Source organism: Channa argus, chromosome 12 (assembly GCF_033026475.1).
Source record: "Channa argus isolate prfri chromosome 12, Channa argus male v1.0, whole genome shotgun sequence".
In the NCBI taxonomy this organism is placed as follows: domain Eukaryota; kingdom Metazoa; phylum Chordata; class Actinopteri; order Anabantiformes; family Channidae; genus Channa; species Channa argus.
In genome coordinates this window covers 8,256,541-8,271,951 of record NC_090208.1, presented here as the reverse complement: position 1 = coordinate 8,271,951, position 15,411 = coordinate 8,256,541, and the positions used below count along the sequence as shown (strand labels likewise).

Sequence of the window (15,411 nt, the reverse complement as noted above, 5' to 3'; positions counted from 1 at the left end):
TATTTGCTAAAAGCTCTGACACAGTAAAGTTTCTTGTAGATATTTGGCTCCTTTACCCTGGAGGAGTTAAACTGTTTGAAATACCAGAGTCAAGGTTGAAGAAAATCAACAAGCCAACTAATGTCACAAATGAAAGAACCTTTCAACAAGACAGCTGTAGTAAAACAGTGGCTTCTACCAAATAAGGAGAAACTGTTTATTTAAAATGTATTATAAAAGAAACCTGACCTCACCACAGAAACACTGTCTCTCCTCTGCTCTCTCTGCAGCTCGAGCTGAAAGTGGCTGAAAGTGTCATTTATGATCACCTCGTCATAATTGACAATTGACTCTGTTTGGACCAGGAGGAAGCTTTCGCTCGACAGCAACAACAGAACAATTTATGATACCAAACAGCCAGTTATAATCTGCTGGGCTTTATCAGAGTTATACCATCTATTAGCCCTATTGTAGCTTTACTTACTTTTATTAATTCATCAGGCTGCGTGATGCTGATATTGCCATAAGCTAAAGTTCTGAACCACGGTGTTGAAAAATAACTATATATAACTATATATAAAATAACTTAATTATATATGAATATAAATGAATATATAAAAATCACTGAGCTAAAATAAACATTAGATACATATTGTTTTTCACGTGTAACAAAGTGTACTTCCTTCAAAATACCAACTAACAAGTACTTTTCTATCAGCATTTGTATGTAATTGCATTTCAGTCCAGTGTTTGTTCATCATCTAATTTTCTAATCTATGTTTTGACCTATGTAAATGCTAACAATTACTTGATATGTTATGTGTCCAACATGTGAGCAGTTTTGCGGTCATTCTGTCCTAAACTAAAGTATTTTATGAACAGTAGGAAGAAAATTTTATACAGAATTCATTAAACCAACCGACTGACAGATTCTTCTAGAGCCTTGAGAAATGTATATTTTTAAAAGCTGCAAAAAAACCTGTTGTTTAGACATATGACTCCACTGTTAAACAAAGTTTCTTTTTGGAGCAAACTCTGTCTCCTAAAAAACTGTGTTCCTATGCAACTAAACTGTAAATGCAATTACATTTTAGTAGCAAACATAATGAATGATGTTTTTTTTTTTTTTTTTTTTTAATGAATGAAACTGTCCTTTCAAGCCAAAGACCCGAGTTTGTCTCCAGAGTCCAGTGTGTGGTTACATGCAAGAAAACCACTGACTTTAGGATCAGAGAGAGAAAGATGATAAAATACTGTTTGTGTAAAAGGACCAGCCCTCGATCTTCCTCAGACCCTAACCAGCTCCTGTACCTGCCTAATCCCAACCATAAAAGGCTTTAACAACGCTGTAACATTTCACTACAGGTCTTTGGAAAAAGTCATCACGTTTGCAGTTTATTTGCATAGAAACGTCATTTTAGGACAAAGGGTTGAAATAATAGATCATCCTGCTGAAAATGGCCACAGTTACTGTGCTTTCATGCTCATGCTGTTGCCATTAAACTTTACTAATTCACAATTGTTGCTCACAGTCCGGTGCAGTTTGTTTCCTGCAGAGAGATTGAGCCAATGAGCCTTTGAAGACCCAATGCAAATTCACCCCCTTGTCCCTCTCAATTAGCAGTAACACTCAGTTTTGTGCATTCCCATAGGGGTAAGTGTGACTTGACTTTCTTGTGGATTTGTGGAGCAAAACATTAGCACTACACAGACCTTCAAAGAGGTTTTTCAGAGTCAGACTGGAGAGCGAGGAGTTTTAGAAGTCACTCAGAACATCAGATGTATCGTTAACAGCATGGATAAAAAAGACATCAATGTGCTTTTTTGCTCTTACACAACCATCACACATCCCTACAGACGCGTGGTGCACAGTCTTATCAACTATCACCACTATCTAAACAAGGCACAACAATAAAAATCACCACTACATAAGCAGCCACGGTGGAAAAGTATGAGACATATTTGAGAGATTTAGAAGAGATAATATTTAATTCTGGGGTCAACAAAGACGAATCCAACGTTATATATGTGAGTTACATTTAAAAGTAATGCATCAGCAACCAGCTTTGCAATCATCATCATTGTTTTAGTATCTACAAGATATAAAGCCTCTGTAAATTAAAAAGCACAAAATTAATTACATTTGAACATACAAATCAACTCCAGTGGAAACAATGCATTTAGAAATGCACAAGGTAAAATAATAATAAAATGAGAATATGTGTGCACATTAACAGGGTCACTTTAACTCTTCAGGTTTCAGTGCTGAAGACAACATCATGAGAATTCTGACTTAAATTTGACCTCAAAAATTCTTCGTAGAGATATTTGTTGTGCTAAAGCTGTGATTGGGCAAGAGGAAGTTATGCAGACACTTTAGGGACAAAATGTACAAAGTGTTACTACAATATTAAGTGTTTGCAATGTACAGAACTGTGCATTCAGAGTTTCTGCCCTACACTGTACATGATGCCAACACGATTCAACTTTGTCTGGACTGGACTGGTTTAGTAACCGCTACTAAAATTACAACGTTCGAATAAAGTCACACATTTTTACACCAATGTTACTATAAATACTATAGTAAAATGGTCAATTACAGGTACTAGTACAGTCACCTGACAAAAAAGAAAAAATGGATACAACACATGTATTTAAAAACATGGTTGACAGCGACTGGCGCAAAAAGGTAGAGTGGTTGTCGACCAATCTCACAGTTTTCTGTTCAATCCCCACCTCCAGTCACATGTTGAAGTGTCCTTGACCCAGACACTGAACCCCAACTTAGTTGCTCCCGGTGAGTGAATAAGAAGCAGTGTAAAGCGGTTTGAGTACCAATAGGTAAAAAGTTCTATATAAGTGCAGATCATTTACCATTTAAATCAAATGACATTCAGAGCCTGGATTTGAAATTTTTGGGTGTTCTGATTTTGCAAGTTTCCATCAGTTGGACTGTTGAAATGCTCAGTCTGTTCCATCTCCATGTTTAGGTCATTTAGTGTCTTTTCTGTAAGAAGATAAAGTGGAAACATTAACGTAAACTGATTGAGGAAACCTGGCTCCAAACACTAGTCCCACTCATACAGTGTTGACCTGAGATGGATCTGATAAATAGGACATGTAAGGACTTGCATCAGAAAAGTGTTTTCTGTGTAACAGGCTGCATCAGTGAAGGCATTATTGAAGTCATGACACAGTAGTGTGGATGGAAAGATACTGATCAATGATGATGACATGAAGATTAGAAGTAAATTAAAAATAATATACTGTAAGGCTGTATTATGTAATGAGTGGGCGACTGGTCTCGTTGTCATGTGGTAAATAAACAGTACACACTGGCAGAACATTAACTCAGATTCCCTAACTGTCTGCCCGACTTCACCAAGAAACATCTGATTCCTGCTTTGACATTGGATGTTTGCGCTGACTGTTCACATGCATATCGAGAATTTCTGAATCCTGTGTTACACTGCTGCAGATTTCAGTGTATTAAATCAGACAGTTTAATGTGAAGAAGTGACTTACCTGCATATTTCTTACATAATGCTCCCACCAAGACAAGAGCAATGAGACCAACACCCACTCCAGCAACTACTTTCACACCATTGTTGATACCTGCAGAAACAAGTTCAACTACTGAGTTTATCATTTTCAGCATTTTACAACTTCTCTATTTTGCTGTTTTTTAACCTGCTACTTGAGGGATTTTGTGCTAAATTATTATCACAGCTGGGTGAATATTCTCTAAGCAGTCCAACATTTTGCTACTATGGGTTCTCAATTCCAAAACAGCGGTCGTAAACGTAAAGCATCTGTATCAGCTAAGGACTTACTTACCGACTTCTGGCAAGACGGTGGGCTCTGGCGTGTTGATTTTGTGTTTATTTGCAGGGCAAAAAAGAGAGAAATGAAATAAATAAGACAAAAATGGTTTCCTGAAATCGTTGTCACCTTTGTTAGGCCTCTGGCTGTGCACACTCTACACGCAGTTCTAGTTAGCTAAAACTAATGCGATTTAATACCGTTCATGGAGATCAAGTCAAGTCAAGTCAAGTGGCTTTTATTGTCATTTCTACAATACACAGTAGTACACAGTACAAACAAGATAACGTTCCTCCAAGAACCAAGGTGCAACAAAAGCTATGTAAAGTGCATCGAGTGCAACCTAGTGCAAACAGTGCAGACGAAATAGAGTACAGACAGACAGTGTAGACAGACAACACAAGACGGCCTTGAGAACAGCAAGAGCCAAACTGTCCCGTGCCATTAGAGAGGCAAAGCGCGCACACTCAAAGAAAATCCACGACCACTTCGAGGACAGCGGAGACACCCGGCGCATGTGGCAGGGCATCCAGGCGATCACGAACTACAAGACAACTTCACCTGATTGTGACCGCGACGCCTCCCTCCCAGATGCGCTGAACCACTTCTACGCCCGGTTTGAGGCACAGAACAACGTGAAGGCGAGGAAGTCCACTCCACCTCCCAGTGACCAGGTGCTCTGTCTAACCACAGCTGAAGTGAGGAAAACTCTATGCAGAGTTAACCCACGGAAGTCTGCTGGACCAGACAACATTCCTGGCAGAGTGCTCAGGGAGTGCGCAGAACAGCTAGCGGATGTCTTCACAGACATCTTCAACATCTCCCTGAGCAGCAACGTTGTTCCTACGTGCCTCAAGGCAACGACCATCGTGCCTGTGCCTAAGAAGTCTACTGTCTCCTGCCTCAATGACTACCGTCCCGTCGCGCTCACACCCATCGTGATGAAGTGCTTCGAGAGGCTCGTCATGAGGCACATTAAGACCCAACTCCCAACCTCCCTGGACCCCATGCAGTTTGCGTATCGTCCAAATCGTTCCACGGACGATGCCATCTCCACGACCCTCCATCTGGCCCTCACCCACCTGGACAGTAAGGACTCATACGTACGAATGCTGTTCATTGACTTCAGCTCAGCATTCAACACAATCATCCCTCAGCACCTGACCGAGAAATTGAGCATACTGGGCCTGAACACCTCCCTCTGCAACTGGATTCTGGACTTCCTGACTGGGAGACCCCAGTCAATCCGGATCGGGAACAACATCTCCAGCACCACCACACTGAGCACTGGAGCCCCTCAGGGCTGTGTGCTCAGCCCTCTGCTGTTCACTCTGCTGACGCACGACTGTGTAGCAATGCACAGCTCAAACCACATAGTCAAGTTTGCTGATGACACGACCATGGTGGGTCTAATCAGCAAGAACGACGAGTCAGCCTACAGAGAGGAGGTGCAACGATTAACAGCCTGGTGTGGAGCAAACAACCTGTCTCTGAACGTTGACAAAACTAAAGAGATGGTTGTGGACTTCAGGAGAGCACAGGGTGACCATTCTCCATTGATCATCGATGGATCCTCAGTGGAGATAGTCAAGAGCACCAAATTCCTTGGTGTTCATCTGGCGGACAACCTCACCTGGTCAGTCAACACCAGCTCCATCACCAAGAAGGCCCAGCAGCGTCTCTACTTCCTGAGAAGGCTGAGGAAAGCCCATCTCCCTCCCCCCATCCTGACCATGTTCTACAGAGGGACCATTGAGAGCATCCTGAGCAGCTGCATCACTGCCTGGTTTGGGAACTGCACCGTCGCGGATCACAAGACCCTACAGAGGATAGTGAGGACAGCTGAGAAGATCATCGGAGTCTCTCTGCCCTCTATCATGCACATTTACACCACACGCTGCATCCGCAAAGCCAACAGCATTGTGGACGACCCCACACACCCATCACACACACTCTTCACACTCCTGCCATCAGGAAAGAGGTTCCGAAGCATTCGGGCCGCCACATCCAGACTGTGCAACAGTTTTTTCCCGCAAGCCATCAGGCTCCTCAACACACAGAACTGAAATGGAACTTACACACACTGCAAACCGAACTCAGCACATTCTCATCACTCACTACTCATCTCATTCCACCACCACTTATTTATTATTTATTTACTTTTATCATTCTACATTTACTGCACTACACTGTTTACCTGCTGTTTTTTTTTGCACATTCCAATGCAATTGCACTTTTTTTACATGCTGGACATTTAAATGCACTATACCGTTTACATGCTGCTCTTTTTTTTAACACCCCTAGCACACTTAACTGTACTGTACTGTAAAATAGTATACAGTAGGTTTACTGGTCGGCACTGTCTTGGGTCTTGTGTCTTGTGTCCTGTCCTGTGTTACTTGTGTTGTCTATCTACACTGTCCGTCTGTACTGTTTTTTCATCTGCACTGTTTGCACTTGGTTGCACTCGATGCACTTTATTATAGCTTCTGTTGTTTGTAGCACCTTGGTCCTTGGAGGAATGTTATCTCGTTTCTACTGTGTACTGTGTACCACTGTGTATAGTAGAAATGACAATAAAAGCCACTTGACTTGACTTGACTTGACTTAAATGTGCATAATAGAGGGCAGAGAGACTCCGATGATCTTCTCAGCTGTCCTTACTATCCTCTGTAGGGTCTTGCAATGCGCGACGGTGCAGTTCCCAAACCAGGCAGTGAGGCAGCTGCTGAGGATGCTCTCAATGGTCCCTCTGTAGAACATGGTCAGGATGGGGGGAGGGAGATGGCCTTTCCTCAGTCTTCTCAGGAAGTACAGACGCTGCTGGGCTTTCTTGGTGATGGAGCTGGTGTTGACTGACCAGGTGAGGTTGTCCGCCAGATGAACACCAAGGACTTTGGTGCTCTTGACTATCTCCACTAAGGATCCATCGATAATCAGTGGAGAATGGTCGCTCTGTGCTCTCCTGAAGTCCACAACCATCTCTTTAGTTTTGTCAACGTTCAGAGACAGGTTGTTTGCTCCACACCAGGCTGTTAACCGTTCACCTCCTCTCTGTAAGCTGACTCGTTGTTCTTGCTGATTAGACCCACCATGGTCGTGTCATCTGCAAACTTGACTATGTGGTTCGAGCTGTGCATTGCTACACAGTCGTGCGTCAGCAGAGTGAACAGCAGAGGGCTGAGCACACAGCCCTGAGGGGCCCAGAGCTCAGTGTGGTGGTGCTGGAGATGTTGTTCCCGATCCGAACTGACTGAGGTCTCCCAGTCAGGAAGTCCAGAATCCAGTTGCAGAGGGAGGTGTTCAGGCCCAGTATGTAAATGTACAGATCATTAAGCCCTGAGGTCATCTGTAATGATTTGTCCTGTTTATGCAGCAACAATTTTTAATTCTCATAGCCTCTGTACCGGTGTTGCCACAGGGCTCAGTTCTTGATCCTCTCATTTTTTCCATCTATACTACATCCCTGGGTTCTATCATTCACTCACATAGCTTTACCTATCATTGCTATGCTGATGACATTCAGCTGTTCCCGTCCTTTTCACGAGACGATTTATTCTTAAAATCTGAAAAACAATCAAATAAAATACTTTCTGTTCTTCCTTACACTTGCATCTCACTTATTCTCTTTGCTGCTTTGTAGCCCACTTGTAAGTCACTTTAGAGAAAAGCCAAATAACAAATAAATGTGTCACTGCAGGTCAATGCGACAACAGAATAGACAATCCAAAAGAAGAACGCCAATGAGATTTTTAGGAAATTTGGTTTAGTAAAAAACTTTCAGCTGAATTTTACTCAACAAGTTTGCCAGAAACCCGACTGAAAACAGTCAGTTTAGTACATAAAAGTTCAAAAGATATTTACTTACCACTATTTGAAATCTTTTGAACAAGGGGGTCTTCCATCACTGTAAAACAGCAACAGTAAACTAAGTGTTAGCAGGACACCTGCTGCGAGCATTAGTTACTTCAGAAAAGCAGCATTTTCATGGGCCAATCAATTGGCCAATAAAAAATAAAATGAACTCATGAGGAAATAGTTGCTACTTACTAAGTACGAACAAGTATCTTAAGGAGCAAAAACATTTGGTCACATGTTACAGAGGTCATTGCTATCTTCAGAAAACGCGAATAAAACATGTACAGACATTTTTGGAAAGACTACATCCTGCAGGACTAATGCTGGGATTGAATACTGTATTACTGACACCCATGCATAGTATAGTAGGGTTTTATTTCATAAAAGTTGCTGCAGAGGTTTAATTCTACATGACCTTTTTTTTTTTTGTTGTTGTTGGTTTTTATGTAATACAAACCAATTGTACATATTAGTTAAAGTCTGGGAATCATAACAAACAGTGATCACCTGATAAAAACTGCTTATGTTTATTGTTTTTGATGCTGCTTGTGTGCATGTTTAGTTAAAAACGTCACAGTGAAACACGGCACAGTATGAAACTCTGTATACTTACCATGAAGGTTAAAGAAACATGTGCCCAACAGGTTCCCAACTGGAGATTTAACAGAACATCTATACACTCCGTTATCAGACACATGGACAGGGTCCAGATTCAGTGAGCAATTCCCTGAGGTGAGCTCATTGAGGAAAAGAGATGTTCTGCCTTTGTACTTGTGAATGTGGTCTTTGAAGTCCTCTCCCTTAACGAACAAATGGACATCGTCCGTTTGATTCACCACCCACTCCACTGTCATTTGCCTGAGGTCCTCTGGTGGCACAGTGAAACATGGTAGAATCACTGCCCTGTCAGCTTCTGCTTCCACTGTCATGTCATTGCATTTTAAGTCAAACGATGCTGAAAAAACACAAATTATATTTAAGCACACGAAGCCTTTGTACAATCCACAACTAAGAACAAGCACAGTAAAACTAAAATGTAAATGACTTCTGTGGGGAAGAAATTCTAATAGAAGTTTCAAATTTTCCTCCTAAATGTGTTTTTTTGATTTTCAAACGTCAGTGGGTTTTTTGTCCCCTCGTGGTTGTGTCAGTGTTTGGATGTGACCACATTATGGTGCCATTATAAAAAAAAGTCACATCAGTGGTGATGGTTAATTATAATACAGGGTGTTTTGGATTATAGGGTGTAGAAATGTTTGGAGAGTAGTTTTCTACATGTTGCTCTTGTTTTGGCCCCTGATGTTACTTGAATAAAAAAGTCTGCATGTTGCCCATTTCTGTCAGCTTATGGAGATTTTTATCAGCACCAGCACATAAGACATTTTAACCACTACATTTAATTTGGTGAACGCATGAAAGGAGCTTCAAGAACTACTTAAGATCAATGTGTTGTTGACATACTGTACATGCAAAGAAATAACTGTATCCTGTGCTGTATCCACATCTTCATCCAATGTCTGGATCATTGTTTCCACAGTAAGGAAAAAGGGAAAAAAGTCAAATAAAGCTGTAGTTGCAAATATGCATTAGAGACTATGTCTATGTGGTGAAGTTTTACAGTGAAAGAACACAGACCGATGCTTTATCTACACCTTTTGCACAGTTGAGGATGAAAAAAGGCAGATGATGCTGAAGTTTGACTCGATTGTCCCAGTCTGTTTTTATATGATTGCAGCATGTGATTTCTTTAAATAAGTTTTATATCACATTAATCCTTGTAACAATCAGTCTCCAAAGTAAACAGTCTTTCTGATTTGAGTTCATTCTCTAACTCTGGACAGTTTCACATCACTGAGGTTGTAGGTGTATTTAGGAGAAGTGAGGATTTTTGAGTTTTTCTCTGCTTCCAAGTGAAAAACTTCAGCACATTTTATTAAAATCCACATGATAAAATTAAGACTTTTAACTGACTTATGACTATTGAAAGTTGAATAGTAGTAATTATAATATTATTAATAATAATCATATTACCTACCTGCAAAGTTGAGGAAAACTAAAGGTAGGATCCAGCTCAGGGACATGCAGCTCATTAAATCCCAGCACACATGCTGAAAGTACATTTCTGAATTCAGCAATTCCTTGTGCAGCTTCACTCTGTACTTATTGTGTGTGTAATTGCATTCAGGTCATGGGAAAAAATCTCAGGGTTGTGTTCCAGCTTTATTTTCCACAGACACACCCAGCTTGTCAAAACGCCTCCGAGACTGAAGGTGGTTTGGTCTGAGCAGGAAATAAAGAGCAAGGTGACTAATTAAACTGTACTGGTGAAATAATGTGTGCGTCTGTTTTTGTGTGTGTGTGTGTGTGTGTGAGGGAGAAATGGATGTGTTAATGTGGAGTGTGACAGGGTTTGTGTGTTAAAGGGACATGGACTTTTAATGTTTTCCGGTGGTTTAGGTGATTAGGAGGAGGAGGAGGAGAATAAGAGAAGCTAAGGAGTCTGGAAACATTTGGAAAGGAATTCAGTCAGTAGTGACGCTCATCATCCTGACACACATGGAACCAATATTTAGCCGGGAATGTGCAGAAATTCAGCCAGTTCACTCGCACCTTTTAATTCTCCCTGAGAGACTGAATTAAGACTTTAGGTTATCTCTTCACTCACCTTCCTCTGTGTCACTCAGGTTAATCATTTCCCCTCCTCCAGCTCGCAGCTGTTTCTGATTTATTTCTTCACCAACTCCTTTTCTTGTTCTATTGTTTTCCAACTTACCTTTTGTCCACAGGAGCCACAACACTGACTTGTAACACTTAACATTAGAAACAAAGCCACATCTGAAAAGGGAAACACCCAAATTAAAATCCCTGTCCCACTTTTGGCATGAAGTGGGGGCTTTCTGGACCAGGAACAGTACATACCAGCAAATGAAAAGCTCCTGCATTTTGAGCCATCATCACATTTTTGTGTTAAATGATATTAAATGTTGTAAAATCTGAGGAATGTGAGAAAAAAAAACAACCACTGGTTTACATTTACTGAAATTTAATAATAATATTAACAGTTTAGACGATGTAATATATCAACAGACTGATCAATAATACACTAATGTAAAGACTAATAAACATCACTAATTATTTGGCGATGCAGAGTCATTTTCCCAGCTTTCACAGCTTTGTGGCATCTGCTGCATCTAATGGAAAAGGTTCTGTGGCTGCTGAAAATTGTGCAGCTGGAAGCTGCATGCATATATTTAGGTTGGCAGCGAGTCATTGTGCTGCACTCCAGCACAACAACACTCGTGCCTGTTGATGTCATCCATCGTGTGTGTTGTTTTGAACTGAACGGAAGAACATCAGATTAGAATTCTGAGAAAGTGCTGCACAGTAAAAAAGCATTTGAAGCTGATTTAATGACAAAATGAGAAAAGCTACAGTTCACTTCCACTTTTTTCCACATTTTCAGCTTAAATATGAATGAAAGAAGTGTCTTTGACCCATTGACACTGCGCTGTGTAATAATCAGCAGAGCTTCTAAGGACTTCCAGCAGAGCTTTAGATGGAGATTTCTTATGCTGTTTGCTTTGTATATTCAAACACTGAGAACTCGTTTCAATTGAACAGCTCTTATCACACTGTGTTTAAAAGAAAGAGGTGACTCATACCCACTAAAACCTCTAACCACACACAGACGTGGTGGTTAGTATTAGCCCTATTTCCTTCTGACAAAGAACTGCAGCATTTTAATTATTTTAATTTATTTAATTTCTTTGTCTCACCATGTGGTGCAATTGAAAATCAGGATTTTATGTGGATGCACTGAAAAAATAAATAATTGCAAAGTAGAAACTTACATAAAGGAAAGCGAAAAAACTTAATGGTTACAATGTTTCTAGTGTTGGTTTTACTGTGTGATAAAATTTGAACATTTTTACTAATATTTCCATCAAAACATGTGAATAAGCATTTCAGCTTATGACATTAGTGTTTTGTTTTTCATTGATCTGCTTTGTTTGAATTGTTGAACATTTCCTATAAGCTCAGGATGTGGGCAGATACTGTTGGTATCGAGCAGCAAGAAGCCAGACAGCATCGACACATCATGGAGATCACCTCTCTGTCACGTTTAGGTTAAGGGATGGACCCAAGAGAAGAGACAGAGCGAGGGTTTGCAAAATAAGGGGCTTTTATTGAAAGACATGTAAATGATGAACAGGACCAGCACACGAAAGGAGTTAACTTGAAAACAAGAGGGGAACCGAATTACCAGAAATAAACACAGCTCGGGCTCAGGGGACAAGTTAGAGAAAGAACTAACAGAGGCTACTGATAAACTAAGGCACAGATAAACGTTAAACCACTAGAGCGGGTAAACACAAGGGTAAGGCTAAGGAGACTAAGAAATATCAAAGAACAAACTACTGAACAAAGGCTAAGACGTAATAATGATTAAAGTAAAACGGAGCACAACTTAAAAACACACTGGAAGGGAACAATACCAAAGTAACAGAGTTGGGGGAGCACATACACACAAGGACTATGGGGAGGCAGTCACAAACAAACTCAACATAAAGCACTGGCAAACTGAAGAGCACACAAGCAAACCTAAACATGAAAAAACCAGGATAAAACAAGCGGAGAAAACTAGGGACGAGGCCAAAATACTGAATTAAACAAAAGGCAAACCTCAGACCAAAACCACACAGGAAACACAGAGTCCAGAATACCAAAGTCCAAGATGCTGGAGTCCAGATTTCCCAAGAGTTCGAGAAACAGAAGTTTCAGGTTTTACCAAAAGTCCAGAGTCTACTGTGGGGTTGGTGAGGATAATAACGGCAACAAGGAAGATAGTAATCACTAGAGGCCCTCCAGTACGTGACAGGAGACCCAGCAGGGAGCCGTGCAGGTGGCCGGCGGCGACAGGAGGAGACCCAGCAGGGAGCCGAGCAGGTGGCCGGCGGTGACGGCAGAAGCCCTCCGGGGGCCGGACGGGGGGCCGGCGACGTCGGCTGAAGCAAAGGCCCTCCGGGGGCCGGGCGGGAGGCCGGCGACGTCGGCTGAAGCGACGTAGAGGAGAGTTGGTAGATTGACAAGGAGTGTTGGCTGGCCCGGAACCAGGAACAGAAGCAGGGTCAGTAGTGGGCCGGACCACGGCCGACCCCGAGCCAGGAACAGGAACAGAGCCAGGCCGGACCACGGCTGACCCGACGCCAAGAACGGGAACAGAGCCAGGCCGGACCACGGCCGACCCGGCGCCTGGAACGGGAACAGAGCCAGGAACTGGAACCAGAACAGGAACAGAGCCAGGCCGGACCACGGCCGACCCGGCGCCAGGAGCGGGAACCAGAACAGGATCAGAGCCAGGCCGGACCACGGCCGACCCGACGGCAGGAGCGGGAACAGGAGCAGAGCCTGGACCAGAGTCGAGGCCGGGCGAGGCGGCGAGCGACCCGGAGGCAGGTGCCGTAGCAGGACTAGTGTCGAGGCATCGAGTGACCTGGAGGCAGGTGCTGTAGCAGGATCGTCATCGGGGCCCGGCGGAGCACTGACCGGTCGAAAGGCAGGCGCCCAAGTAGGATCAGAGTCGGGAGCTGGACCTGGGCACATAGAAACAGGACAAACAGAGACGGGAGAAACGGTCGCCGACCTCGGCGCCGCGACAGGAACAGGAACCGGAGAAACGGTCGCCGACCTCGGCGCCGCGACAGGAACCGGAACCGGAGAAACGGTCGCCGACCTCGGCGCCGCGACAGGAACAGGAACCGGAGAAACAGTCGCCGACCTCGGCGCCGCGACAGGAACAGGAACAGGAACCAGACGTGCGGTCACCGACCTCGGCGCCGCGACAGGAACCAGACGAGCGGTCGCCGACCTCGGCGCCGCAACAGGAACAGGAAGAGCCAGAGCAGAATCACCAGCAGCAGTGTCAACTCTCCCGGGGGGTTGGACCGAGGTGGTGGTGTCGACGCGCCCCGGAAGAGGAGCAGGTAGAGTGGTGGCTGACCCAGACCTCTGGACCAGATCTGGGCAAACAGGGACAGGTGTAGAGCCAGGGCCGGGTGAGATGCTGACCAGGCCAGAGGCAGGATCTGAGACAGTGACAGGAGCAGCAGAATCGGGTTCAGGGGCAGGAGCTGGGACCGTGAGGGGAGCAGGAACAGCAGAATCAGGTTCAGGGGCAGGAGCTGGGACCGTGAGAGAAGCAGGAACAGCAGAATCAGGTTCAGGGGCAGGAGCTGGGTCCGTGAGAGGAGCAGGAACAGCAGAATTAAGTTCAGAGGCAGGTGCAGGGCAAGTAGAAGCAGGTTCAGGTCCGGGGGGAACCACAACTTCGACAGGCGATGGGATTTTGGCCCCCAGCATGGCCCGAAGGTCCCTTAGACTGGCCAGATGCATGATAGCAGCCCCCATTTCCCGTAGCCAAGGCCGGGACAGAATAAGGTCCTCCATGCGCTGGACAATGGCACAGCTGGTAGCAGGGTCATGGAGGGAGACCTTCAGCTTGGCCTTGAGTACAGTCAGAAGTATACCTCGAGTAACGTCGAACTCCGCCCTTTCCCTAGCTTCCTGGGCTGACATAGCTGGAGTGCTAGATTCTGAGGTTGTGCTAGAGAGAGGCTCCTTGCTTGGGGTTTCGGAACAGCTGCCGTGCTGGGCCCTTCGACGTCTTGCTGAGCGTCTCCTGTGCATGGAGGGCCCAACAACCTGTGGCTCTGTGGAAAACTGGTCAGACTTGCTCGGGAGTGAGTGGGGGAGAGCGTCAACCGGACATGAAGCCAGCCCAGAAACAAGAGCTGACACCTCAGGTATAGATGGAGTCGACATTAGGGGAGCCAAAACAGGAACAGGTGGGCCGCAGACCGGCCTAGGGGCAGGCGGTGCTGTGGCAGACTCTGGGGCAGTGTGAGGGATATCCAGGACTTTGTTTTTGGTCTGAGGTTTGGACCTTCTACGTCGCGGGCCCACGCCTGGAGAACAGAATGCCAGACGGGTCCCTTCATAAGGACCGGAGTCTGGTCTTGAGTCTGGGGTCTGTACCCCGAGACAGACATGAAAGCCCTTGTGGCATCCATGGGGGGAAGGGAAAAAAGAAAGAGAAAAACCACTTGCACGTCTCTGGGTCCTAGTCTGGCCAGATCCTACTGTCACGTTTAGGTTAAGGGATGGACCCAAGAGAAGAGACAGAGCGAGGGTTTGCAAAATAAGGGGCTTTTATTGAAAGACATGTAAATGATGAACAGGACCAGCACACGAAAGGAGTTAACTTGAAAACAAGAGGGGAACCGAATTACCAGAAATAAACACAGCTCGGGCTCAGGGGACAAGTTAGAGAAAGAACTAACAGAGGCTACTGATAAACTAAGGCACAGATAAACGTTAAACCACTAGAGCGGGTAAACACAAGGGTAAGGCTAAGGAGACTAAGAAATATCAAAGAACAAACTACTGAACAAAGGCTAAGACGTAATAATGATTAAAGTAAAACGGAGCACAACTTAAAAACACACTGGAAGGGAACAATACCAAAGTAACAGAGTTGGGGGAGCACATACACACAAGGACTATGGGGAGGCAGTCACAAACAAACTCAACATAAAGCACTGGCAAACTGAAGAGCACACAAGCAAACCTAAACATGAAAAAACCAGGATAAAACAAGCGGAGAAAACTAGGGACTAGGCCAAAATACTGAATTAAACAAAAGGCAAACCTCAGACCAAAACCACACAGGAAACACAGAGTCCAGAATACCAA

At 44.1% G+C, this 15,411-nt stretch overlaps 1 protein-coding gene across 3 annotated transcripts in view; it reads left to right on the top strand.

Annotated features, from left to right (window-relative positions):
• LOC137138156 (sialoadhesin-like) overlaps positions 1-15,411 on the top strand; it is a 34,867-nt gene that overhangs the window by 15,725 nt on the left and 3,731 nt on the right. Inside the window, exon 7 of one of the 3 annotated variants that reach the window (XM_067525147.1) lies at positions 270-835. The exons of the other annotated variants lie outside the window; for them this stretch is intronic. Coding sequence (XP_067381248.1) covers positions 270-289 — 20 coding nt within the window. The 3' untranslated portion in view covers positions 290-835. Of the gene's footprint in view, positions 1-269; positions 836-15,411 lie in introns of those variants that run through there. 3 annotated transcript variants of the gene reach the window in all.